Source organism: Falco naumanni, chromosome 2 (assembly GCF_017639655.2).
Source record: "Falco naumanni isolate bFalNau1 chromosome 2, bFalNau1.pat, whole genome shotgun sequence".
Classification (NCBI taxonomy): Eukaryota; Metazoa; Chordata; class Aves; order Falconiformes; family Falconidae; genus Falco; species Falco naumanni.
The window spans coordinates 66,821,528-66,848,961 of record NC_054055.1 but is presented as its reverse complement, the minus strand read 5'-3'; the positions used below and the strand labels follow the sequence as shown (position 1 = coordinate 66,848,961).

Genomic DNA, 27,434 nt, shown 5'->3' with positions numbered 1-27,434 from the left:
CTCTGCCTGACACCCTCAGAGACTCCTCAGCTCCTCAGCAGATGCAGGTTTCTGTATGGAGGAATGATTCTAATAAGGCCCTTGAACAAGCCTATGTCACCTCAGAAAGATAAATTTAAAAATTCCTTCATTTTTAAATTTTTCTGGGTTTTTCGTTTGGGTGCTGGAAGCCTGTGAGCTGAGACTGCCGAAGTGGCTTGCATATTTCAGCCACTTATTTTCTTGGTTCTTCGTGATTGAAATTATGGGAGAAGCTTTTGCACAACCTTTAAGTTAAAGTTTGCATGAAAGGAGTGAGGGAGAGTGGAAAACATTTTCCTGATGTTTGTTTATTTATGTTTTTAAAAGTAAAAGGAAGTCTCTTCTCCACTGGTAGCAATCCCAGCAAGATTCGCCGGAGTGGGGCTCCCTCTGTTGAGCTCTGGGAGCTTCGCCAGATGGTAAATACAGCTGCCTGCTCCATTTTTGGGGCAGCCGCATCTCCAGACCCTTCCTTACCCCTCTCCCCTCCCTGAAGTCCACCTGAGAGAGAAAAAAATTGCAGTGGAAAACTGCCAGGAAAGCAGGGTCTGGGAGTGGGACCTCTGAGCTGTGACCTGCCTGGAGTCTGCCAGGAGGAAACCCAGCTCTGGTGAGTTGTGGCAGGACTGGACCATAAAGTCCTTTCTGGGGTGGAGGTGGGAGAAGGTTTCTGCTAAGGAAATGGTTGAGTCACAAGGCAAGGAGCCAAGAAGAAAGATGTGGAAAGGCTGGAAAGCAAACCAAAGGTATCGGGCTGTGTAGCAGAGCTACAAAGGCACCACTGGAAAATATAAGCTATCCCATGCTTTGTCAGCTTCCACCAGGAAAGATCAAATGAAGCAGTTACAGCAGAGATTCATGTTATGGGCTTTTATGCAATACTTTTCAGTATTTTCCCCAAAATGTTCTTTTTTCTTGCTGTGATCTACAGCGTAAAAAATTGTGTACAATTCCAGGGCTGTAGATGCTGCTGTTGTGGAGGTGAAAGAGCCTGAAAAAACATAAGGGTCTCAAAATTGCACAGCAGGCTGACTTAACTCGTTTCTTTTACCAAAAAACAAGTAAGGACTGGGTTCTGGCAGGCAGCTGGGAAAACCAGGTCCTGCTCCTGACCGAAGCTGTGTTGTCTGGGGAGTAATCAGCAAGAGAGTTCATGTTTATTTAAAGGATTTAAGACACAGTTTGAATGGAGAACACAAGTTATAAATATATGACTGCCACAGTGCCTTGAATATAAGGTTTTGTTTTGTGTTTCTCCATAGCCTCGAGGGAGCTCCTGTTTGTTTTATAGCGCGTCTTTATTCGTGGCTCTGGGAGGCTGCATGTAGCCCACTTTGCCATCTTTCTTCCTTGAACTGTTCAAGTAGCACATTGCAGTGAGATTGCCCATTTAAGTTGCAGCAGAAGATGGGCTTTTTTCTATTATTTGCTTTATTCTATGTCAACCTTCTGCCAGCTCCTGAAGCCCTCATTCAGGATGTTTTTGGTGGCCTTTGCCTTTGCAAGGCAGTCAGTCAGTCGAGGCGTATTTTGTCTGGTGGTTTCTCGTGAAGCCACATTGCATACTTGGGTTAGAAGTCCTCTCAGCTATTGCTTGGGACTCTTTGTAGACCAGCTCCTGCTCTGAAGTGTCTGTGTGCAGAACCTGGTCCTTTCACCGGGTGCCCTGCGAAGGATTTCAGGGGTAAAATTTGGCCCTTAAGATCCAGCAACTGTTTTCTGCCTGAAAGGTGAAGGACAGACAGATTCTCAGAACATACCTAGGCTTTTTTAAAGGCTATGGCTGGCCAGCACATGAGACTTCACTAAATATTTCCCTTGGTAGAGGCTGCCAGCCATTCAGCTTTGTTTCAGAGAAGATTACTTGGAAGATAAAACTCTGTATTGTGCAGGAATTTTCTATACTTCCATGCCGCTTCATCAAGATTAACTGGATTAAAGTGGTTTAACTGAAACCAGAATTTGACCTACAATGCCAGAAGTGTGTTGACAGTAGCACTTACTAAAGCGCAGAGAGTCTGGAAGCTTTTGGGTTTTGCAGAACATGAGGGACTTTGTGCTGACACAGTTAAACAGCTGGCTGGTGTTACCCACTGATTCTCTGGGCAGCGCTAGCTGTGAATTCACTGCTAGAAATCCATCCTGACCCTGAAAATCACGTGTTTTTTAACAGGAGTGCATGTAGTTTGAGAATACTTCGCTTTAAACAACATGTTACTAGGAAAAAGGGATCTTTGAATGTGTAAATATTGATAGATAATGAGTGACAGGCTGAAGCAACATAAGATGTGAAGGTGTGAAGCTATTTTAGCTGTGATTATGAAACTGGATGAACTCAGCATGGGACAGTCTTGCATTCAGGTTTTTAAACTTCCTAAGAGAAGCGTTATCAGACTGTAAAACAGCTCTTATTTTGGTAAAGTGCAGAATCCCGAACATGCCTGTGTGACAAAGCTGTGTAGTGGAAAGCCTGCTGTTTCTTTCTCAGTTGTGCTGTGTGCATCAACTGCATTTGCCAAGGGAAAGTTTGAAACATACTTTAATCTTGGAGTGTACAAAGATGGACCTTATAAAGTGAAATGCAAGCTGGGCCTGTTTGCTGAATAAACTACAAAATAACCTTGTTACTAACACTGTTCTCTTTAAAGAGCAGACTGTACTCCATTCACTCATTGCTGGAGAAGATTAGCAGCATCCCTTGCTGTTCTGGGGTGATGAACATTGTTGTTCCCATTACTTGGGTAGTAACGCCGACAGGCTACAGCAATGCTGTACCTGCTCACTTTCATTTTGTCTTCATTTGCTGAGTGATTCCTGTGTATCTTCACGCTAATTGCACAAGTCACTTCTGGAAATGGCAGAGCTCTCCTAAGCTGTTTGGACACTTTCTCTCCATGTATAAAGACCACCTCTTGGGAAGGCATAAAGGTGTTCCAAAGACCTCCTAGCACCTTCAAAACAGTTTTGGAGAAGGATTTCACCTCTTACTGCAGGTAGGAGCTGTGGACAGCTCAGGTGTGTATCACCTGCACGTGTCCTCGGGTGTCACAAGGACTGCAGCCTTCCACAGCAGCACCAGGATCAGGGCCTAACCATTATGTCCAAGTCCCAAGTTAAATAAAACAGTAGAGCTTTAGTTCAGAAGTCGGGAGGGGTTTTTGTAATTAATTACTATTTATATGGCACTATAAATAAGCATGACACTTTCCAGGGTATATAAAGGATTATGTTCCATTTTCATTCTTCGTGGTGCTGTTTTTGTTGTCGGCCTACTCTCAAAGTTGATTTCAGAAAGCTTGTACCTGCAAACTGTGATTTTTTAGGCTTTTACTGACAGTTCACACAGGGCTGACTAATAGCACATTGCTGGGTTTTGTCTCTGCTACTTTATGCAAAATTAGATTTTCTTTGATTTGTTTTCCTATAATTAGCTTTCTGTGAAAGCAGATGCTGCAGTGTCACCATCATGATCTGTCAGGCCAGGTGACCCGGGGGTGACAGTGCTTCTCAATGGCTGTACGTAAGACAAACCATCTTACATGGAAGACAAACCACTTTTTAAGAGTTTTTGCTGTGAGATATAATGGTGATTTGTGATCTGTCATCCTGAAAGTTCCTCTTGAGGACAGAAGCTGCTAAAAACTCTGCAGGTCAGAGATCTTACGGTGGTATACATTTGTTATAACTGCACTGGCTAAAGTTGGCCGCAGCCCCTTGTTTCTTCAGCATGTACGAGTGCTCTCTCTTGCTTCCTAGGGCTGACTAAGAAGAAACGTGTTTTAATCACCGCTATTGATTTAAGTGACATGTGTTGCTCTTGAAGGATGTTAAACAGAACGTGCCTGTAGCAGGTTGGACGGTGAGGAGCGAGGGGGCAGCGCACAGCCCCTGCGCCGTGGCCCTTACCAAGCCCAGCGGACATGGCTGTGTCATTGCCACCACGACTGAGTCGCTTCTTGCGTTTATTACTGACTGCTCTGTACGCCAGACTGCCTTCCACTTTGCCATCCCAAATGGATCCAAGCAGGCATTTCATGCTTGTGATTGAAGTCGCTCTCAGCTGATTTGAATGGGTGCTTTCAGTGCCAAGATCTGGGTGCTAGTAAAAGGGAACAGCCCATCTCCCCCGCAGTAGCCCTGCTGATGGATGCCCCACCATGCAACCCCTGTCCTCTCCAGCACAGCTGCTGCGATTTCTCCAAAGCTGTTATGGATGGCAGGAAACCATATGCTGAAGTGTCGCCGAGCCAGCTCGTGGGGAGCTGCCTACTAGCTGGAAGATGTAAATGCAGTCCCATGTGTCACCTCCAAATTTTTGCTTGCATAGGCTGGGAGATGCAGAGTAATGTGTGATGCTTCAGAGTAATGAAGCAAAAAATTAACAATATGTGTTTTAATTATTATTTATGCTCCATAGTAATAGTTTGTGTTTAATTATAGTTTACCACTGAGATGCGCATGCTTTTCATTACTTTTTCCTTTCTGTGCCTTTTCTTCTTTATCAACATTTGATTTGCTTTGGATGTTTACACTTGATAGTACTTCATGAAAGAGATAAATGTGTATTCATTCATTCAGAGGAACAGACTCTTCCGATATTTGGAGGATGGGGGATATGGAGGTGTTTGAGAAATTTGAAGAACTGCAACAAGCAACATGCCAGTATGTTTTGCTAAAATTACTTCAGTACAGTCCAAAAAAAAAAAAAAATCCTGTCCCTAGTAGTGCTTTTATCAGGCTGTTCCAGCAGCATGTTCTGAGACTGTTTGGTTTCATCCATTCCTGCTTCACCTCTGGTTCTGACTACGAACAAGACCTATGAACCAGAAGGAAGGAGGAATTAAAACACTCATATGCCTTTTACATTTCCCCAATTCTTTAATGTCTTCATCCCTTCATCTCTCTGAAAACAGGGGTCAGGTGAGGCTGCTGCCCCACGGGACAGGCGGCATCAGACCTGTCTCTTGTGGGGGATCCCCATGCACAGAGGAAGCCCTTGAAACAAAGAGGCTGAGTTTCCCTTCTTTGCACAGCTTGAGCAGCACAAGGCAAGAGCTTGGGGGAGGGAAATTACCTTTCAGTATTAACTTGGCTTTCACATGGCAGGAAAACAATCTTCTGCTCTGCTGTTGCTGAGAGGAGATGTAGCAGAAGCCTCAAGAGGTTTCTTGGGTTCCAGGAATCTGAACACAAACTTGGTTTGAGAGAAGGATTGGATCATAGCATTTCTATCTGGGCTTGGTAGCTGGAGGCCTTGCCTCTGTGTATTTTAGTTTTGATTTCTTATATAATCCAATATATTGATGTCAAGGAGTGGTCTTGGACTTTCCTTCCGTGTATTTGTGAGCCAGAAAATCTGGCCAGCCTCTCTGACAATTTTGCATGTGGAGCTTTGATGCTGCTTCAGTGTATGCTCTCCCTGGTTATGCACAGACACAGAAGCTGAAGGCACATTCATCTTAGACATCCAGGCTCTTTGCTCTCTCAAAAAGCATGGGGAGGCTTTTATTCTCCTTTCCTAAATAATATAAAGTAGGAAAAGAATGTTTTGTGCAGGCACCTGCACTGTACTTCTGGCAAGGATCAGACTTCTTTCTAAGTAGTGACCTCCCTCATCAAGTACCGCATGCAGAAGCTGGCAAGCTTTGAACCATGTTGAAGCCTGTGCTGCTTTTGAGCATATTCGAGCCTATGTCTCTTTTCCATCACTTTTGAAAAATTAAGACCTACTCTACCTGTGCAGCTCACACTATAAAAAGCTTTCTACTGGGAGAATTTATTGAAAACAAAGCATATTTGGGGTTTTTTCCCCTCCTTATGCTCTTTGGGATACGTAATGAAATATTTTCCAGCATTGCCACTTAATTGCTTCATGGCGGCTGTTTGTCAATTTGCCAGCAGGTTTCTGCTTAACTGCTACCATTTGACACTGCTGAAACACAAATGCAGAATGATTGAGTTGCCAACATATCATTGAGTCTTCTGCAAGGGGGGGTTTCAGCATATTAACGCTTCAGGCTTTTACGTCAGTATTGATTGTTGAAACAGAAAAGAAACCTTTGGCAGTATTCAGCATTGTGCCAGCATGCATTTACTGGCAGGAAAAAGAAACTGGCCATTGCCATTGACTGTGACTTCATCCCTTCCTTCCTTCCTTTCTTTCTTACATTCTTTATTTCTATACACACCCACACAAAGTGTTGAAATTTAATACACATCATAGCCAAATTCCAGTTAACCTAACAATAAATCAACAGGGCAAATCGATTTCTTGATACAGTCAGATGTGGAGGCCATTTAATTTTGCAGCTGCCTTCATTGTGCCTGGCCAAATTTTACGGCAGCTGGGGAGGGGGGTGACGGCAGGAGCCCCTCAGAGCAGGAGCACAGGTCAAGAGCTGACTTGAAGGGAGGTAGTGGGGTCTCTGCTGGGTCCCCTGCAGGGCAGCCAGGCTGCCCCTGTGTCAGCCTCTGGATGCAGGTGTGGCCATCGTGAGCCGGGTGCCGTGGGGAGAGGAGCATCACGATGGGCCCAGGCTAGGAAAAGGAGACTCCCAGGACAGTGTTGCAGAAGACCCCAGGATGGGGCCCCACAGCTGAGAAAGTGCTTTGGCTGAGGGGCAGGGGATGAAGTGGATGGTGAGGGAGTACTGAAGTATCTCAGTGGTGTCCACCAGCTGTTGCTGCTGTGGTGCCCAGGCGCAGGAGCAGCAGAGGAGGGGTAAGGAAGGTTTGTTCTGCTGAAGCAGGGAGCCAAAGAAAGTTGTAAGCATGCCTGCAGTTGCTGGAGGAACATCTCTATGTGCTTATCACTGCCCTCCACCAAAACCTTTGCCAGCCTCTGGTTTTCTTCAGTCGGATTCCTCAGATGACACTTTGCAGCCTGTTTTAGATTAGAAGATTTTGTAAGAAGGACCACCTGGGCATGCTGAAGATGATGTCTGACTGAAAGGCCATTGTGTGGAAGAAAAGAGCTGAGGGGAAATAGGAAAGAGCATGGGGCAGAGATTTTGAACAGAAAATGGGAAGGTCACGCTGCCCGGCAAGACTTGGGGGGTTTGCACGTGACCTGGAGATCGCTCCTGGCTGATCCCCTTCCCTTTGAATTGGGGAAGTCATGTGAAGAAAAGAGGGGTGATTAGGCCAGAATTGTATTGCACAAGGATTTGGCAAAGAGGGAAATAATCATAGGATATAGGAAAATTTCTAAGAATCACCTAACTGTTGCGGGGGAGTGACATTATAACTAGCAAACAGCAGCAGTGATCATTTTTCTTCTACTTCTGGAATATGCTTAATGCTCCCTCCTTTCAGGTGTAGTTAAGAGGAGCTTTTTGAATCTGATTTGCTTCTCACTTTTGGATGAACCAAAAGTAGGAACAATAATGAGAAACTTAATCTGCTTCTTAGGGACCAGGATTCGTTAATATAATCTGACCACTGAAAGTCCACTGAAGCTGGACCTTTTGGCCAGAAAATATCAGCAAGGGAGCTTCAAGAATTTATGCTGGGGTTTGGGGGGTAATTGTGATAATGAATTTCTCTGTTTGGTCGATTGGAGACAGCTTTAGAACAGGAAAAGCAGCTTTATTTGAAAAGGGTTGGAGGACTCATGTTATTTTTTTACCTCTGCCTGGGCTACAGTAAATGCAAGATTTACCTGGCATGCTTAAATCAAAATGGGTACTTCTGGCCTTACAGAAAGGCTGGGAAATGTTTAAATCACAGCATTTTTTCCGTAGAAGGCTGACTTTTCCAACAACATGTTCATTTTAAAAAGTACCTCTACAGATTTTTCAGTTGAAAAGCCGTGGCTCAGAGTTAGAAAAGCTGTATCTGATAATTGAAACATTTTATTCTGGAAGCACTTTCCCACTGGCAGTGGTAGTTTAAGTACCTAATACGTAGATCTTCTCTGTGCAGGACAGTCCCCAGATGATGTGGTCCATAATTAAGCCCACAAAAGAGAACAGGAACACAAGCACCTAAACTGCAAATTCCCTGGGGTGCCACATTAGGGTCTCCAAATAAAACAATGCCAGATTTCAAATGAAAATTTTTCTCTTGCAATTTGTTTTGCTGAGAAGTTTGCATTTTCATCAGGTGAAGGTATAAACAGGCACCTGAATCATCTTCCAGCCAGCTCAATTAATTAGCAATAAAAGCCCAGCATGTGTTGCGTAAGAATTTCACTGATGATGTGTGAGACTGAATAAAATCCAGTTTCTTTTTCTGTAGCTCTGGGGGCTGTTGACTTTTTACATGTTAAAATGAAGCTTGGGAAGAGAAAGTGGTTAAAAAGTAAAGTGATCTGACCTTGAATTGCTACAAAGATCTTGGGAATAGTCAGGCCTCATCTAGGGTAAGTGATACAGAGAGTGCTTGCCAGGTGTGTGCCTGGATCAGCAGTGGTTCAGTGCACACCTGGCAGAAGTCTTACTTTGTGTTTGATAAATTGTCTCCTCCTAGCATGAGTTAAAGTAATGAATCTTTTATTTCTAAATTACTACAAGGTTCCATAGTCTTTCAGCTTAATATTTTTTTCCTAATTTCAAATAGGTAATGCAATCTATGCCTTACTTAAGGAGTTTGATGGTATCATATGCTTAATCTGTAAAATGCTGGGAAGTGGGGGCAAAGCTTTAGTGTCAAGGGAAATAGCAGAGAGAAAAATATCAGTTCGATGCTGCCACTGATTTGGCAGAGACAGTTTGATATATGCTTTCTTAGCTGGCTGTTGATTTTCTTTTCTGGTTTTATCCTTTTTTCTTCTTTTTTTTTTTTTGTTATGCTATGTGCTTCCAAAATACTGGTCTTTAACTGGATACCTTCATTCACATACAGCAAAATTCAAGAGAATACAGAGGAAAAAGAAAAACTGTAAGCTGGTAATGAGAAAACCAAGGGCTGGGGAAACATCTGAATGAAATTAAATCCCCATCCAGACACCACGGATAGTGCTCTGTGGAGCCGTGCCTGTTTGACTGCTTCCCTCACTGTGTAGGCAAGATCTGTTGCACATGCTTTTCAAGACCTGCACAGTTACTAAAGCCCTTCCTAATAAAACGAGTAAGTTAATGCCCGTGTGTGAAGGTGCACTCAAAAAACTTAGTTTTTGAACAGCATGGTATCTGCCTGCCGCAGTCACCATCTGGCACGCAGAAGCAGCCGGAGGAGCCAGCACTGGCAGGCAGCGCAGATGACGAGCTGGTGCTTCTCCACCTGCCAAAAGATGCAGGTATAGGAGCATAAAACCTGCCCTACCAGAGCAGGTCCATTTAATGCACCCATTGGGATCAAAAAAATGCCTCTGCTTGTTGCTGTAATAAATACCGTAAAAAGTCATCCCAGCATCTTGTTTTCTGGCTGGCATGGGGAAACAGAGTGTTTCCATCGGGCCGCTCCACCTGATCACCACAGAAAGCATCTGAGTGCTATTCTTATGCACAGGAATGTCATCCAGAAGTACAGGCATAAGAAACACCTGGGGGAATACCAGGCTGTTTTATTACACATATCTTTACTTTTTTATTGTCCCTGTAGGACACCCCACTGACAACCAGTATACAGAGAAGGGAACGGACTACTCGTAGGCATATATATACAACAGAAAATGGTGTCATTTTTGTAAATACATCTCTGAAAAAAAGACTGTTATGAAAGGTTGACTTTACAGGACCCCTTTAACATCCCCAGTGGTATGTGCTGCTACATATTTGTGCTGAGGCTTGCAAGCTGACTCTTAGCTTAAGCTAAATAAAACAAGAATTGGTGTGGGATAATACGATGATACACCTTTTGTCCCCCAGCATGGGTTAAAAGAGCTATTATAGGACCAAAGCAGCAGGCAGCTGTGCCCAACACAATTACCCCCTGCTCTGTGGGATTCAGCAAGAAGGGGAGCAAGTATGCAAGGAGGGCAAGGGCTGCATAAACCGATACCAAAAAGTTGTCCATGCAGTTGCAGCCTGGGGGAGATAATCTTGCACCAAGCCAAAGTGAGCTCTAGGAAAAATTCTTCACAATCAAGTAGTTTCCATCAAATAAATTTCTTTTCTATCATACCAAACTATTAACTTCTTAGGCTTCTTTGCTCTTGTACTGTGATATTGTTTTTTAAGTTTGTTTCTTTTAATGAGAGTGAAAAGCCTCAGAGCTCTTTCTAGTTCTAAAAGAAAGATTTGAGACATTCTGCCAATTCTGCTTTTCCACAGGGACGTTAATTCAGAAGCAACAAAGAATATTATAACTGTTTACAGTAGCCCTCAGTGAGGAGCGTGAGACTTGGGGATTTTGAAAGAAGTAACAGTATTTGGTTACAGAATCAAAAGCTAAACTAAAAGCTTCAAACTCAAAACTGTTTGGCGTTATTCAAACACACACAATGAAAAATTTTCAACTTGCCAACTTTTAGAACCATGTGAATCTTCAGGCTTGTTTTATTTTGTTTATCTTCTGAGCCTCTGAAACCAAAGCAACCCCTGAAGGTCAAAATATCTAATATTTTACCTTTAGACATGTCAGGTTTTACTTGTTTAAACACGTAGTCCTGCTTACATAGTATATTTTGCAAAGTAACAGATGCTGCTTGATGGTGTAAGAGGTACCACAGGTTTCAACTGAGCTTCAAGAGAACTGCAGTGCTTGCTCTGATATAATAGGCTTACCTTCTCAGTCTTACCATCACACACATCCTAGTTTCCCTGTGAGATCCAGGGTGTAGTGTTATGTAGCAGTCAGCTGCAGTGATTGGGGTAATTTGGTCATGGATTATCGGTTTGCTTCTAGCTGAAAGTGACTTTAAGAAGGAAATCAGTGCTGGTTTGTTTGCGTTTGCTTAAAGATGTTGCATATTTTGTTTCCCCAGAGTGTTTCTCAGCTTCCCTATGGCAAAGCCCTCTATGCGTATGAAGGAAAAGAGCCCGGTGACCTCAAGTTTAACAAGGGGGACATCATCATACTGCGGCGGAAGGTGGATGAGAACTGGTACCATGGGGAGCTCAATGGGAACCATGGCTTCTTCCCCGCCAGCTACATCCAGTGTATTAAGCCCCTCCCGCAAGCTCCACCTCAGGGCAAAGCACTTTATGACTTTGAAATAAAGGATAAAGATCAAGACAAGGATTGCCTGACCTTCACCAAGGTAGGGGAATAGTGTTTTTTTTTAAAAAAAAGAGTTTAGAAAGCTGCCTCTGTAGGAACTGATGGCGCACGTGGGGTGGCGGCAGCCAAGTCTGGAGCACAGTGGTGCAGCGACCAGTGGGACATCTGCCTGGCCTCCCTGGCAGCTCTGCCTAGGGACCCCCTCCCCTCCATTTGTTTCTTTCAGCTGATTTCTTGTATAAGAAAATGAAATTCCTTGAGCTCAGGCAGCCTAGTGGGGACAGGCTGATGGGGCTGAGTTTCCTTTATTAAGCAGGACATCCCATCATGTAATCTGCTGAAGGACATTGACTTCTCCCAACTTGTAAATCCTTCTTCCTGTAGAGGCAGAGCCTGCTTGGTGGCCCAGCAATGTCCCATGTACCAGCCGTGCTGCAGGACTGGGTGGGCCTAAAGCCTCCCCTCAGGGCAAGCCCCGTGTTAGCATCATTGGGAAATTGCTCCCATTTTGTCTAAAGGGGAAGCCAGTGAGATAGCTCATGCTATGTAGAGCAAGGCTGGTAGAAAGCCAGTGAAAATCAACAATTAGAACTGGCTGCACATTTCTGAGAACATTTTTCTATCTAAAAAGCATACATTTCATCTGCATTGAAATGTTCTGCAAGAACGACTCAATTTCAGAAGAAATCTAATGGAAATGTGTCTTTTAACGTTCCTTATTATATCAGATGTTCCAGCATTTTAAAATGCTATTCAGCTTCAAAATGTATATTGCATCATACCAATTAGCTGTTGAAATACACTATCATCATATATCACAGTATTTCCTACGTTAAGAACATAAAGACATTAAAAAGTAGACATTTTTAAAAGTCTTTGTTTTTTTAAAACCAAAATATTTAATAAATTCCACTTGAAATGAGAGAAAACAGATATTGTAATTTCCTTTGGATTTAAAATGTCATGTTTCCCTTTTCTCCCCAACCTCCCCACCTGCTTTCTGTCTCCCCCTCCCATCCCAAGCAATTTGTGTTGACCTTAGATGGACTTCATAGATATCAAGAAACCTGCAGTAAAATAAAGCATATCCCCCAATGTTAATTTATGGCACTGAATGCCGTGGAGAACCTGTTCATTGTCGTTTTCTGTTTTATTTCAGCTGTCTGTGGTTGTTATAGTATCACATAAAGTAATAACAGTTATGCTGGAATGAATATGAAATAGATGATAAAAATATCCTTCACCAGGATTTTACTGACCTCCTCTTTTGAGGCTACTTATTATAGCTGAATGAATTATTTGCAGCATATAATTTTCTCACTGAATATAACATATTTTTTACTCTTGCAACATTTCTCAGCAGAACACAATTTCCTAGAATGTATACTTTCTCATATTTATTTAACAAAAGATTTGTAAGCACTTTTGCCCATAGCAACTGAAGTGTTTGATTGCAAACACTGCAAACCCTGCGACTACCCAGCCTCCCTGGAGCTGTGAATCTCTGCAAGAAAGTGGGCTGCTTAGTGAGAAGCAGCAGCCGTGCACTAACAGAAAATTAGCCAGAAGTTACCTTTGAGATCCTATCAGTAAATATATGTTTGCTGGCGTGTTGTTTTCCTCACTGCTTCTCCAGAGGTACAACAGTGACTTCTCTGAGAAGCAATCTTTCTTGTCCACTTAAAAGTATTCATTGCTTGCTCAGTCTAAGAAACTTAATAGATATGGCAGGCAGTTGTGGTCTTTTTTGTTAGAGCAGGTCCTTTCCTAGACACTTTTGTATTTGATGTATTTGGTGCTGTATATTAGTATCCATCCTTTACAATTACTGTATTTGTATACTGATAGTTCTCATTTTCTCGGGTGTCCAGTGTCATTCTCACATGAAGCATTCCTTTCTGCTATATAGCTCTACTCTCAATCCCTTAATTTTCCTTTTTTTTCACCCGTTGTGTTACTGTCTGCATCCTTTTATCCCTGATGACTGTGTTTTCCCAAGGGGGGTTGTTTTCTCTTCTACTGCTATTTTTTTCTTTAGCTCCTTCCACTACATGCACTGTCACTTTGTAACTGTTTTTATGTCTTGCCTATTGTTCTCCCTGACAGTGAATAATCTATTTTTCATCTTGGGACTTTACCATCATGTTTTCATCAGTTTTCTCAATGCTAATTTTATCTGTCACCTGCACTGATGAAGGTTCCTGTTTAGCCCAGATTTTAGATCATCTGCTGATGCAGTCAGCTCCTCTGCACAGAGCTATGAGCACTGACTGCATTGGTGTAAATGTGATTTGTCACTAGGAGCAATATTCATCATTTGAATGTCTTAGTTTGCATATGAAGATGCTGGACCTGATGTCAATTTCATTTATGCTATTTGTTCTTCTTCCAGGTAGAGGGATTGCATTGGTATACCGTTTATACAAACTAGTATAATCTATTTGTGTCCTGCAACTCATTTAAAGCTACCAGACACTTGCTATCAGTTTTTATTTATAAACATGTAATAAAGAAGAGTTTTCCTCTGAAGAGAAACTGCAAGAAGGGAACTCAAACATAGGGATCTTCTGTATTACTATTTTTGTTGCTCTTTTGCTGGACTTTGCTTTTCCCATCCCCTTTGTTATGATGCAGTCAGAATACCTCTTGGTGCAGGAAAAGAAAACGAAGGATGTTTGGGGTTTCCTCTTACTAGTTGGTTTTTGGTGGGTTTTGGGTGTTTTGTTTTGTTGGGGGGGGTGTTGTAGGTTGGTGTTCTGCGTTGGTTTGGTTTTTGTTGGTGGTGGTTTTTTTTGGGGGGGGGAGTTGTTTTTTTTCAAAATTAAAATGTCAGTTTTGTTCCAGAGGTGGGTTGCAAGGAAATGAAGTCTGCTTTGCACTGTTCTTCATGAGCAGTGCTGCAGAGATCTTCATCTCCTGTAGATGCAAAACTGTCCAGATAAAAGGTCAAAGATAAATGAAATATAATAATTTTTTATGTGCAGGTATAAAACCGGGAGGGATAGAGAAACCTCTGTCTTGAGTATCCAGTGCAACAAACAAAGCTCACATTTGTCATTCTCTTACATGTGGACTGTTCCCCCTAACTCCTCCTCCCAAATAAACCATATGTACAGGCATAGGGTCCTGCCACTGCTTTCTCCACTGCAGTGGCTACAAGACGAAACATCCTAGATGTGTGACTTAACATATTTTCCCTCAATGTTTGACAGCAGTCAGCCAAACTAGGCAGTTAGCAATTATTTTAATCTCTGTAACAATTGGTTCCAGTCTTGTGAAAGCTTTGCACCAGTTTAACTCCAGTAGCTTGAGAAGTGTTACTCCTGATGTTCACTATTGTGGTTGCAATCAGCCTGTGACCTACAGAGTTTCATTGCATACTCATTTAACTCAGCTTTCTAATGTCTCCTTACATGGTACCACAGTATGAGCCTGGGCTGCTGCTGCATCTGTTTTTAAAAAATAATCCATCCTTCTTCGGACTATGCACCCTCTAGTACAAACCATATGCATGAGGACTCTGCTCTCAGCTGTAGCAGTGCAAATCTGAAGTAATTGCACTGTTGCCTGTTTGTGTAGTTACTCCAGCCTTAGACTGAGTCCAAATTCAGCCCACAGGTTTTTTTTGGTGTTTGGTCACCCTTTGCATGCATGAGTTCACATGGCCCTTTGAAGGCTCAGTCCCAGTGGTAGGTGAGTCTCAAACCTGTCAAGGTATCATTAACTGTTTGCATGCTTTATTGCTCATTACATTTTTAATAACACCAACTATTTCCTTCATTTTCCAGTACTTTTGTTCCCAGCCCACAGTGATGGGTTGTGGTTGTGCCAGTCTTGGAGCCATCACATCCAATACTGGTTCCTGACTGTGGAGTGGCATCCCAGCCCCTTAACACTCAATTCCAGTAGCATTTGCTGTTCACAGAGGGACCATCCCAGTGTTAGCTGGCAACTGGGATTCTTGTGCCAGCTAGCAAGTGTTGGGCACACCAAGCACCACACGGTGCCATCCTGCCATCACTGAGATTTCACTGGTGCCGTAGATGGAGCTGTTATCTCTGCAGAATAGCAGGCACATAGGCTTTGTATTGCTTCATTAATGGCCATTAATGACTGGAGTAAAAATCAGGCTGTGAATCATGACTGTTATTGGACACAATTTTGTGCTGTTTTCTCAGAGAAAGGGCTCATTTCTCCGTCAATCAGATTGCTTTTTAAGTGATTTATCTTTGACTTGCTTTCTGATAATGGTTATAAACTGGAACTGCAGGTCCCACGTGCCTGTTGCAAGGCTGCCCGCTCCTGATGAATAGAGAGAGACTTGAGAAAGTAGGAGAGAGCAAATAATTAGAGACTTTCGCAACAGGCATAAAAAGAGCACGAAAGTATCTTTGTCAAACTACAGTGGATACCATTGGCTTTTGAAATGAGATTTGAGGCTTGGATTCCTTTATGCTGCCTGGAAATCAATTTAGTACATGTGAAATAGTGAAGTTCAGAAAGTTGAAGTGGTATGCCAAGAGATCTGTGGCTCTTTACTATTCATGATCCTTTTGGGAACCTTTCTAGGAATTTATAAGTAGCACGGCTATCCAACTGATTTAAGGTACTAAAATAGTTCATGTTGAAGCTTTCACCAGCCCAGGGTGTAGAATGATGTCGCAGGCTGAGAATTCAAAGCAACTTTCTATTAATAAAGAATTTGTAAAGATGTTTTGGGATTTGCTGTAATTCCTGGAGATTTTCAACACCCTTCTTAAAACACATTCTGTAATGGAGAGCATTCTTAAGGATTTGCACTTTGCTCTCCCACAAAGATGCACATTTTGAAAGTCAGCATATCTCAGGATGTTCAGCTACCTGATTTTCTCATATATGACCACATTCAGCAGCCAGATTTGGCAGACCCGAACTAAGACTGGTGTATAGAAATGCTTCCAGGTTTCGTAGGTCTGGAAGGTAAAGTTGGAAGGGATCCTCAAAGGTCACCTGTTCCCTGCCCCATTTTCAAGTAGGATCAATGCAGAATAAACCTTTCCTGCCAGGTGTCTGTCCAGCCTTCTCCAGGGATGGGATTGTGGGGTGCCTCTAACAAAATCCAGTTGAGTGCTTCTAGGATTTTACAGTTTAAAAGTTTTTTCTTATCTTATGTGTGTATAAATATGCAAATATACATATACATTTATAGATGTGTATGCATATGTATGCACATACATAAGATTATATATGTATACATAAACATACAGTGAAAGTGTAGACCCATCACATTTTGGGGTTTTTTTTAAGAAAATAGCTGAACAAATATAGAAAGTAGGGACACTCATAGCAGGTTCTTGAAGCAATGCAGTCTTTTTCCTCATTTACCCCCTTTACCTAGATTCTAAATTTATGATAATCGGTCTTTTGTAAGAGTATGTGGAAACTTTGCAGAGGTGTATTACTGTCAGCTCTTTACACAGATCAAAAATGGTCTGTACAGAGAGGGCTTTGGAAGGGAATGCTATCTGTTTCTTCAGGAAATTAAATGCACAAATTCTTTTTGCATCCTTCCAGCTGTAATAAATAGCTGAAGGATTCAGTCTATGGCTGTTTCTCTAAGCTTTCCCCTAATGGATCATTCAGATGAATAATTCAAAAGAACCATTTAAACTATTTCGAAGTGCACGTTTTCAAAATGCACATGTTCAAAAACTGCAAAGTACATCACATCACATCCCTGATCTCATCATTTTCTACCGGCGTAAATCCATGGTCTGAACACCCTACATCAGGAATTTGTGGGGGGTTTTTATGTGAGAAGTATCTGCAAAAAACCAGCTCCCCTCATCTGACCAGTAAACATGGATAGGTTGTTACATGGAGGGTGATAGACAATATGTAGCTCCTGTTTTCCTAGAGTGAGTGGTGGAAAGCAAGTGGGAATGGCAGGGAACTCTGTCTTAGCTTTCTGGAGGAAGATGTTTTCCTCTTTTTTAGAAATTTTCACACAGGCATGGAGGAAGATTAGATGCCATGAGAGAATGAGTAGCATCTCATCAAACTTCGCCTCACAGCTTCTGTCAGCCCACTCTGTTCCTCTGGCCATGGGAGATGTGAGCATCCAGGCAATGCCCTGCAGAGAGAGCTGCCTTCCGCAGCCTTTGTAGCGAGCAGTGCTGGCTTAAGGCTGGGTCTAGTATGACAGATGTGGTAGCAGAAATCCATTGACAAGTCGAGCATCTCAAACTGGGAAAACTCACTGGTTCTAGTCACCTGAGCTTTTGTAATGACTGGTATGCTCTAGGTTTTAATTCTAGAGAGTTAAATTTTGAGAAACTTTGAGCAGTATGAATCTTGTTTGCACTTTGCTTGGCCTTCTATTTTATAATCACAGAAAAGTTCATCATTAGCTGAATTTTTTGTAAGATCCTTTAGATTAAATATAATATTAAGATGCCATTGGTTTTAGAAAACAAACTTGTACCTAAACTGAAGCTGACCCAACATCTGCACGCAACTTGTTTTTTATTATGTTATCCTTGGCTTTTTACCTGCTTTGCTCTTTTACCTCCTATTATTTTTTTTAAAAAGGAAAACTTGACATTCAATGGATCAGCAGTGTAGGCTAGTTGCTGAGCACTTCGTGCTATACCTAATACTTCTTGCTGGAAGTGTTTCCAGGACTACCAATGCTCTACTGGTGCTTCCTTTTGAATCATTCTCCGGAGCAGCCAAGTGCTGCAGTGGGCTCTTGGATGCACAGGGACAGCTTCATGCTGGAGAGGTTTTGCCTTTGGGTTAGAGATGACCTCCTGGGTCAGATGTTCTCCCTGTCCCTGCAATGAAGCCAGGAGTTGCCTATTCCCACCTGCTGGGCCCAGGCCCTTGGAGCTGCTGGCAGCCAGCATGAGCTGCACCAGTCTGCAGGGTGCTTCAGCGCACTTTGGGTGGGATGCCTGGGGTGGCATGCTGGGCCAGGGCTGCTGCTGGCCCAGGATTCAGGGAACATTTTTACCTGGCTTATGGCCTTCTCTGTGTACTCTCTCTGTAAGCTGTCATGTGGGTAACTAAAAACTGGCATCTTTCTACTGGAAAAATCTGATTATGTGTTTTGTGTATCTGATTTTAGGATGAAATTTTGACAGTCATCAGGAGGGTAGATGACAACTGGGCAGAAGGAATGCTGGGTGACAAGATTGGCATTTTCCCTATCCTCTATGTTGAGGTAAGTTCATAACAGATGGTGATGGGTGCTGCTCTTGACATCTTGTAGAGTTTTTTGGGCCCACAAGGGCAAGATAAACTTGAAAAATCTTAAATGAGAAGGAAAAAACATAACAGAATAACTGAAAATGGAAATTTTTGGTTGCTGTCCCTTAAGGCATTGTGAAAATACACTGGATTCCATTTAAGTGGCCAGCAAAATATATGCCCTACACTACTGTTGAAGGTTTCCCATGCAGTGTTTCTGGTGTAATCTCCCCAGTACGTAGGGAAAATAGGGGAGGATGATTGCAGTCAAGGTGTCTTGCACACATCTGAGGACAAGTGGGTGCTGCTGGGGAGCAGCAGTGTACACTCAGCTGTGCCCTGAAAGCACAGCCCTTTAGAGGGGTGCTGTGTGTGTCCCCTGCCCCAGCAGGCACTCAGGCAGCTCCATCTGTGTGCCCAAGGTCTCACCTTCCCTCTGTGCCAGACCCATCTTTGTCCTGAGCACTTTCCTGTGGTCATTTCCACAGGAGGCTTATTTCAGAGTAAACGCTGAGACTTCATGTCCTTCAAGCAGACTTGTTGTGCCACTTCCCACTGCTGCACACTCTTCTGCTGGTGCCCATCCAGCTGGATGCTGCTCAGGAGAAGAGCTGCAGCCAGCAATGGTGGCACATGGTGGCCCCACTGGAGTAGCTCTATTGTCCAGGTGCCAGGCAGTGCCTTCAAGGAGCTTTCCTCTTCATGGGTGAACCCAGGGGTGCAAAGAATGGATGGGCACGACACACATATGTCAAGGTGCTGCCACTCTGCACCCAGTGCTCGGAGCAGTATCACCCTGACTCTGCTCCCAGGCATCGGCTGTGCTGCGCTCTGGAGTGAAGCAACTCCTGTGCCCACAGCAGAACCCACCCTACTCTGGCTGGCTCTGACGCCTGCCTCCAAGATTACTCCTCCAGATTTCTTAGTTAATGATTGGAGACAAAATAGAGATAATTAGTGCCTGACTACCTAATTATTAACTCCAACAATGACCAATTTGGAATAAACCGTCATTAATATACATTGCATTCCCACAGTTGACAAGAAAAATAAGATTAAAACCAGAATGTGTAGGAGCCATTATTGGGAAGCCAGCTGCCTTGCATAAGTTAATGACTAGTTTTCTCCTATTCTGAATGTGTAACACACTTTCAGTTTGTTGTGATTAAATGAGAAAGCTGGATTTCTCCCAGATTTCATCCCTTTCCCTTCTCTTTCTTGTCCTGGGGGAGTGCGATGTTGCTGTCCTGAACTTTGCTGCAGAATGAGTGAACTGGGGAGCTCTGCACAGCCACCGTTGCACCCCACCACCTTTCCCCAGCTCTAGTTTTGCCTGCAGACTCTTAAGTGCTTATTTATTGCACTGTATAACGTCCCGATGCCTCTCCCACCCCTAGGTATGTTCTCCCTCATTACTGATCTCACAGGGTAAAGGGCTGGAAGCCTCAGAAGAACAGCCTGTTGGGAACACGTGCAATGGTGCCTCACTAAAGTTCTCCAAGCACCAGCGCGTCCTGGGTGGCCATAGAGGAGCAGGAGGGTGAAGGGTCAGATCAGCGGTGCTGGAAGTTTCTAAAGAGACGCAATCAGCCAGGTAGCCAGCACCAGGGGAGAAGAAAGCAAGCAGGAATGTGTGTGTGCTTATACATTCATACAGACACACTCATATATAAAATAAATATAACTGTATACACTTATGCATATATTTATATACGTATATGTGCACGCATATATTTTAGCTGTATAAATTTGAAATCAGGAGGCTTGAAAGGCCGTTTCAAATGAGATACTTGGGTGACATGGGCTTACTATTTGTGCCATGGTTTGTAAAGCCAAAGGGAAATGATTCTCCAGACAGAAACATCAGCCACCTATTTCACCCACGTCCTGGTGGATGGAGGCCTTGCTCTGAATACGAGATGAGCTAATGCAACTCGTGGAGTTGTACAATTATGTTGCTGTTGCCAGCCTCAGATGTTACATTACATTAAAAATTAAGAGGAATCAGCAGGCCAAATCCCAGAGAAGTTTTGAAAATGGCAATGCCAATGTTTATAAAATAAATCCATTAAACAAGTAGTACTTGAATCTAAAACCACTCCTTGAGTCTGTCCGAGTCCATTAAGAGGTTTTCAAAATCTTGGCAAAATATGCAGAATAAGGAAAGCTTAACTCTCACAGTAGCCTTCCACTTGTGTGAGCCCAAGCGCGTGGAATTTCACATGGCATCCAAAGCTCTGCACTCTGGATGGAGCAAATTCCAGCCTGGAGTCCATCCCCAATGGCAGGCTTTAATGTCCCCAGCTGCTCCCACGGCCCAGACAAGACCCCTTACCCTTGCTGCGGCAGCCAGAGCATTAGACAACAAGCTGATCACTTCAAGGATCTTATAGCTGAGCATGCCAGAGGTATAGACAGGGGATACAATCCTTGTTGTGGCCCCCCTTTGGTGTGGCTTCATCCTGGCAATCTGCTGCCATGCCCCTCATACAGAGGCTTGCAAGAAAGGCTTTTGCAAATGCTGTGTTGCAAAGCATTTGCACGGCTGGGTGGTGAGGAGGGGTGTGCCACAGCCCTGCTGGGGCAATCAGCAAATTCCTCATCAGGACCCCACTGGCCTCCCAGCACTGGTGATTTTCATCCAGCCCATCTAAAAGTCTGCAGTGTCTCCCTAGGCTCCCTCATCTTCTTTCCACCCTGTGCCTGCTGAATTTGAGAGTGGGCCATTTCTGTAAGGGAAGCCTGGGAGGGCGACTTTTAGAGCCAGGCTGTGGTATCACAAAGAAGTGGCACAAAAAAAGCAGATGAAGACATAAAAATATATCTGCTCCCTGCAGTGTTTTAGGAAGTCTCTGTTTCAGCATTATGTGTGGTTGTCCATACAGCTATATAAGTGTAACCTAACATGGATTTTATGCTTCTTTCCCTACAAGTGTCCAGCAAGCGTGCTTGTGTGCCTGCTGTGTCTGACAGCTCTTTGCAGAGAGGCTTTTTCCTGCCTCTGTAGTGTCATCTCTGTCCCAACCTCAGCAGAGCTACAGTTGTATAAGGAATAAATATTCGCAGCTCACAATGGTGACTTTTATAGAATGAGTCACACACAATATGCTCTGTCAGGGAGAGTTTGTGCTGGGTTTTTTTCTTATTTTGTTGCTGTCCTTTGTCTCCAGTAGAAGTCATTTGGGCTGATAATTTATGGTTTAATTTGTCTATGGAAAAACCCAACATAATCAAATTGATTCTCAAGGTGCCTTCTGTCCTGAAATAAACATCTTATTAATAATCTGTGTGGTTTGAAGCCATATTCTTGCTGGGAGGAGTTTTGAACCTGCAAGGAATTCAAAATCCTAACTAAATTTCTTCTCTTTTACTGTCTTGAAGCTAGTTCCTTCATTGTTAATAACTGCTGTTATCTCTGTTTAGAAGTTGTAAGTGTTGTGCTGCTATGTGTAAAATTGAGAATAATGAAGAATAAAGTGTGTCCAAATAGATATAAGTGTCTGGGAATTAAATTTGAGGGCAATGTTCTACCAAGTATTTGGAGGGACTCATCCTGCTCAGATGGGCAGGAACTGGAAATTCAAAAACCTGAGCTGTTAGACCAAAATTTCTGACTGCAGCCCCCAGTGCAAAGGCGTATTGACCGAGACCAAGAAGCCTCATGAGTCAGTGGTAGAGCAAGGCAATTATGTCAAGCGCTACTGTGACTGTAATATCAGCAAATTACAATTGATGAAGTGCCAGCCCATTGTTATAATGTTTTATGGCAGCAGGAGCACTGAAAGCTGTGATTAAGTAATATTAGGAGTTTTAAAACTCTTTTTACAGAGCAGTGAAGCAGGGTAATGGGGATCTTCTCCTGTTCTTCACTGTTAAAAAGAGAAAAAGGTGGAATGGAAGTCTAGGAGAAATAGGGAGGAGGAGAATAGGCAGAGCCGATGGTTTCAGTGCCCTGCAGCACAGATCCACAGGACTCCCCAGAGACCCAGAGGAAAAGAATTCTTGCAAGTCAGTATTTAAAAAGAGTTCAGCCAAAAGAAAAAAAAATCAAAAGCCAAATGTATTTCTTAAAGAAAAAATGGTTTTTCATTCCAAAATTAGCTTTGCAGAGCAGATTACCACATTTAACAGTTTTGTACTGTACCACCGGATCTACCAGTCATCCTAAACCAGCTTAATTCATACAGGGGAACCTGAGCACATTTACCAGGATCCCAGCTGTGGTCATTGAGTACTGTCACAGAGACCCAGCTTCCCAGCACAGTTTGTCCTTAACTGTATAACTACGTTCTTTGCTGAGGGTAGCCTTTGGTTAGCCTGCAGATGAATGCAAATGGTTCAGTTTAGTGTGTGTCTGTCTGTTTTCAGTTAATTTGAAGACTTGCAGGTTTCCAGGAGGAGATGCAGGCAACCACTCTGAAGAGAGCAAAACCTTTCCTATAGCCCATCCTATAGACCTGCTTGACTTGGGGACTCTTCAGGATTTTCCCGGTGATGCGAGCCCCACTCTGGCATTCAGTCTGGATGGCAGATTTTTTACTTTTTTTCTCTATATGCATTTCCTGTCTTAGCCATTTCCAGATATCCTTGTGTCCCCAGTGGCAGTCATCACAATTATATTCTTGAAAATTCAGATGTGAGCATGTGTGTATTTCTAGCTGTAATAGATGTTTTCACTGTTTTCAACAATGTCAATAATTGTTGCCCTGTCCACTTCCTCTCTCTATTTTCTCTCTTCTCGGTCTGTCTGGTTCCTCCCTTCAGCTGCAGGACAGATGGATGGGTCCCTATGGGACTCTCATAATTAATTCAACCTTGATGTCTGACCTGTCATTTATGTATGTGGGGTCTCTGTGGCAGCATACTCTAGACCTTTCAGGGTATCTTTTATGAAATGCTTCCAAAAAAAGGAACATTAGATAATAACATTTATTTGGTGCCCTTTCCAAAAAGAGTATACAGTCTGTTTTTAAGGACTGTCAAAATGGTTCATTTTAGCCTCGCTAGTATCATTTAATGCTAATAAAAATGGAGGCTCTTGAAAGGTGGGTAGAAGGAAAGTAATGCAGATGATTTTAGAAAAGCTGACTTACTAAATCTCAGAGGAGCAAATTCATCGCAGTAGTAAGTAGATGTAAGTAACTAATGAGTTAAGAATTATGCCCATTAACATCGGAATTGATTTTTTTTCTGTTCTCTCTCCTTTTGTATGTCAGATAAAAATGGAATAAGAACCTTCTAAAGCTGACAACAATGTAAGCCCTAAGAGGTGTTCAGCAAATTTCTGTTGAAAAGCTTTATTGATATGCATTTGCAAATATTGTAATTACATTGTTTTAAGACTTTTATTCCTGCACCTTCATAGATTCTAAAAAGTTGGTCCTACTTGCTTTCCTCTTGAATAGAATATTGTAGAATATTCCAAGATACTTTCTGGTATCAGATATCTATGTGAATGGAGTGCAAAATACAGTTCCCATGTTTCACATTCAAACTAAAACATGCAGAATTTGTGTTGTAGGCTGCAAGAGGGACCTCAGTAAGAACCTATACACCTACTACCACTTTCACATCAATCCATGAATAAAAATTATTGATTAGTTTCACACATACAAAGAAAAATAATTTGAAAAACTTCAAATAGCTATCATGTCAGTTCAAGAAAACTAAGGCTATGAGCAGTCAGAAGGGAGAAGATTAAATGTACGATATATAATAATATATAATTATATATACGTATATTTTATACCTTTATACATATTATTTTTAATCTACGGCCATCTTTTCTGCCTAAAAGCTCAGTTTCTTATTTTCCTTTTGCTTATATAAATAAAGAACCTTTTGCACTTTGACTTGATTTCCCATGCAAAAATGTGAATTAGCACGACTTTGGGAAAAAGATATATATATTTTTTTAATTTTAAGTAATTTCTTCTAAGTTTTTTGTTAACTTCTAGCATCCTTCATGAGGTGATCATTCATGCAGACACTGTGAGACTTTCCTCCATCTTCATGGTACAAAATTGAGCTGCTTTGTCACCTTTTGACTTAAATGCCAGGTTTCCCCTATTAGATTAACTGAGCTCCTCAGTTTTGCAGACCTTTTCTAATCACTCACTGCCTTCAGGCTACGTCTGGACAAGTCAATGCAAGATTGCTTTCTAGATTCTGCATTGGGGAGCACGTTCCTGCAGGGTTCATCTCGGGTGGGTGCCATGGAGGGGAAGCCTGCATACAGAGATAGGTAGGAGTGCTGTCACATTTGAGTCATCCTCCAGTCCAGACAGTCACGAGATCTGTGGTGAACCACAGTGACAGCCAGTGCGTAAATTTAGATGTAGCCGTAGGCTGTGAAAATTTGCCTTTTGGGAATAGACTATTTTAGTTACAGGTCTTCTCTTGCTTGTCCTCCTGCCTACTTTCATGTGAATTAACTCATAATTAAGTTATTAGGATTTATATGTTATGACCAATGTTTCCGTTAATCAAAACCACATCCAAACTTTTATCACCTGTTATTGTTTCAGGGACTGTTGAACCAGAAATTTGCTAGCTGTCACATTCAGGAATATCTTCCCTGCCCATCTCCCATTATGAGTAATATCTGAATTTCCTACATTTTGTTTTGTAAAAATAACTCTGTAGGGTAATTTATAGAAGGTTTCCAGCCCAACCAACTTCAGCACGCAACCTGGGTAAATAAGCCCATTTCCTGAGTCTTTCAAAAGCATATGTATAATTTTTATAACTGTGTGGGGCATTTTTGAAGGACTGTCTCCTAGGTGCCACAAACTGAAGTGCAAGTTAGGTACCTAACTGACCTTTGCTGTTGCACTGATACGAAGACTTTGTTCTCTAGCCACAATCCATTCAAGGACTGCCAGCACTTGCCCTGCAAAATCCTGTTTGTCATCCTCTCTAGTGCAAACTGACTGGGGTCTCACCTCCTGTGTTTTGCATGTGCTGCCACTTCCCCATGCTATCGGCACACAGCGCTACCCATCAGCCTTCCCGTTACCTTCAGCTGACCTGGACTATGCTTGTGCTTCAATACATGTTTTCTGGTCCTGAGTGTAGTTCTGTCTCATTTCTGTTATTTCTGTGCTGAGTTTTGGTTTCTGCCTCAGAAGTTTATATTCTTCTGTTATGATCCCGGGGTTGCTTTTGTTACAAAACAAGTGCCAGTGATGACTCTCCAATTTCCTTGGACAGAGAGAACAAAATGTCTCCACAAACTATTGCATCTTGCTTGATACTTTCATCCATTTAGTGTTTTCCTTCTCTTTACTGTACTATCATCCTTTTTTCTAGTCTCTTTATTTCAACTTGTGAATTTTCAGTTGGATGGCAAGTGAAGAGACATCTGCTGAATTGCAGTCATACTGGCAGTAGTAAGAAGCAGCAGCAGCAACAGAACAGCAGTTTTACCCCTAGTAGTGCTTTTGAACTGGGAAAAACTCTTCCAAAAACCTTTGTGATACCTCGCAGGTCTCTTAGATACAGTTCATCTGACCAACAGCAGGTAAATCTCTACATCTGATCTAACTGTCTGGATTCCCCCTTACCATCGAGAGAAATAACCATGTGCTTGTAGGGAGAGAAACAGGCATTGCTGCTTAATGGAAGCATCTAAAACATGTCAGATGAGCCTATTTGTAGAAGACCTTGTTTCTCTTCCTCGATTAGGAGGGGAAGGCAGGGCTGCTAGCTCCAGCCTAAGGGAGGAGGCACTACTCTTCTGTAGTTGCTCAGGCTGTGTCTGTGCTCTGCATGGTGTGAAAAGGAAAGGCCCACAACGTGCTTTGCACATTAAACCTGCCATTTCACCAGCAAGAAGTATCTATATTCAAGTCAGTTCTTTGATGCTATAGGCAATATTTATAAATTTCCAAAACTGTCTGTCATGTACCTGTCAATGGTTGTTTTGATTTTACTAAGGACCCTAAAACTTCTGTGTCTTTCAGAAGCAACAAGGTGTCCTGAATGAGTAAGCTTTTGAAAGTGATTAAGACACATGTACAGCAAATCTTGGGGAGGCCTGGATGCACTGTTTACTGCCCATTACTTCCTTATTTTGCTCCTGGGATAGCTGAGGCCTGGCACAGGTGCTAAAGAGGTCTCTTACACACACAAAAAAAGTAGATGTTTATGTGATCCTGCAATGTTTCACATGGAAAAATACCTCAGGCAAAACATCAGTCCCTTTGGCCTTGAATCTACTCAGAAGGACCAACTAAACAGATAGCACATTACTTAGGGTTAGCTTTTGCCTGTGCAACAAACATTTTGGACTTCCCAGTGGTGCTCAGCAGCCTCATTTCAGCAGTGGGCACAGGTTTCCGAGGCCTAGAAATTAGCATTCCCCAGTGAAAGTACCTGCTATCCTGGGGCCCCGGGGCGTCTCCAGTGCACATCATCAGTAATCTGCTCTCTCTAGAGGAGGCATGAGAACAGAGCTTTTGTCTTTTCCAGCCATTGATCACCTCTTGACAGCTTCTAAAGATTGTTTCAGCACCGCTGAATTCCTGGGATCTTTCTGCTTTTGAAAAGAAAGTATCTTTCAGTCTCGCTTACCTAGAGCTAATGCATGAATATATATTAAGAAGCTATATGTCAACAGATACATGATTTGTCTAGCAGTTAATTAAAAATAAAATCCTAGAGGATTTCATTATTTCTCACGCAGGCATTCTTCATTTTGTTTCCTAATGTTTTTGTTAGTGCACGTTGCACATCTTAATTAGCTTCCTTCTTGGGGAGCTTTCCTGGTGCCCTAAAACTCTCAAAGTAGAGATCTTCAATCCAAACGCAGCCACAGAGGGAAGGTGTGAGATGTTTGGGCAATGCCTCTGGCAAACTGGCAATCTTATCAGCCCCTTTGCTGGTGGGCACAGCCCTCTGAGCAAAGGGCAAAATGTTTCCATGTCAGCCACGGCACTGGTGCTGGCAGTGCCAAGGAAAAGCGGGTCCAATATCCCAGCCCCTGGAAGGAGGTGGAAGCACATCTTATATCCTTTGCTGTGCCTGTGGTGGGTACGATGAGCTCCATTAGAGGGACAGGATGGACAGCTGATGTCAGT

General features: G+C 42.7%; 1 protein-coding gene across 1 annotated transcript in view; it reads left to right on the top strand.

Annotated features, from left to right (window-relative positions):
- SH3RF3 (SH3 domain containing ring finger 3) overlaps window positions 1-27,434 on the top strand; it is a 257,818-nt gene that overhangs the window by 149,672 nt on the left and 80,712 nt on the right. The window contains exons 2-3 of the mRNA XM_040584167.1: window positions 10,889-11,164; window positions 18,233-18,328. Coding sequence (XP_040440101.1) covers window positions 10,889-11,164; window positions 18,233-18,328 — 372 coding nt within the window. The remainder of the gene's footprint in view (window positions 1-10,888; window positions 11,165-18,232; window positions 18,329-27,434) is intronic.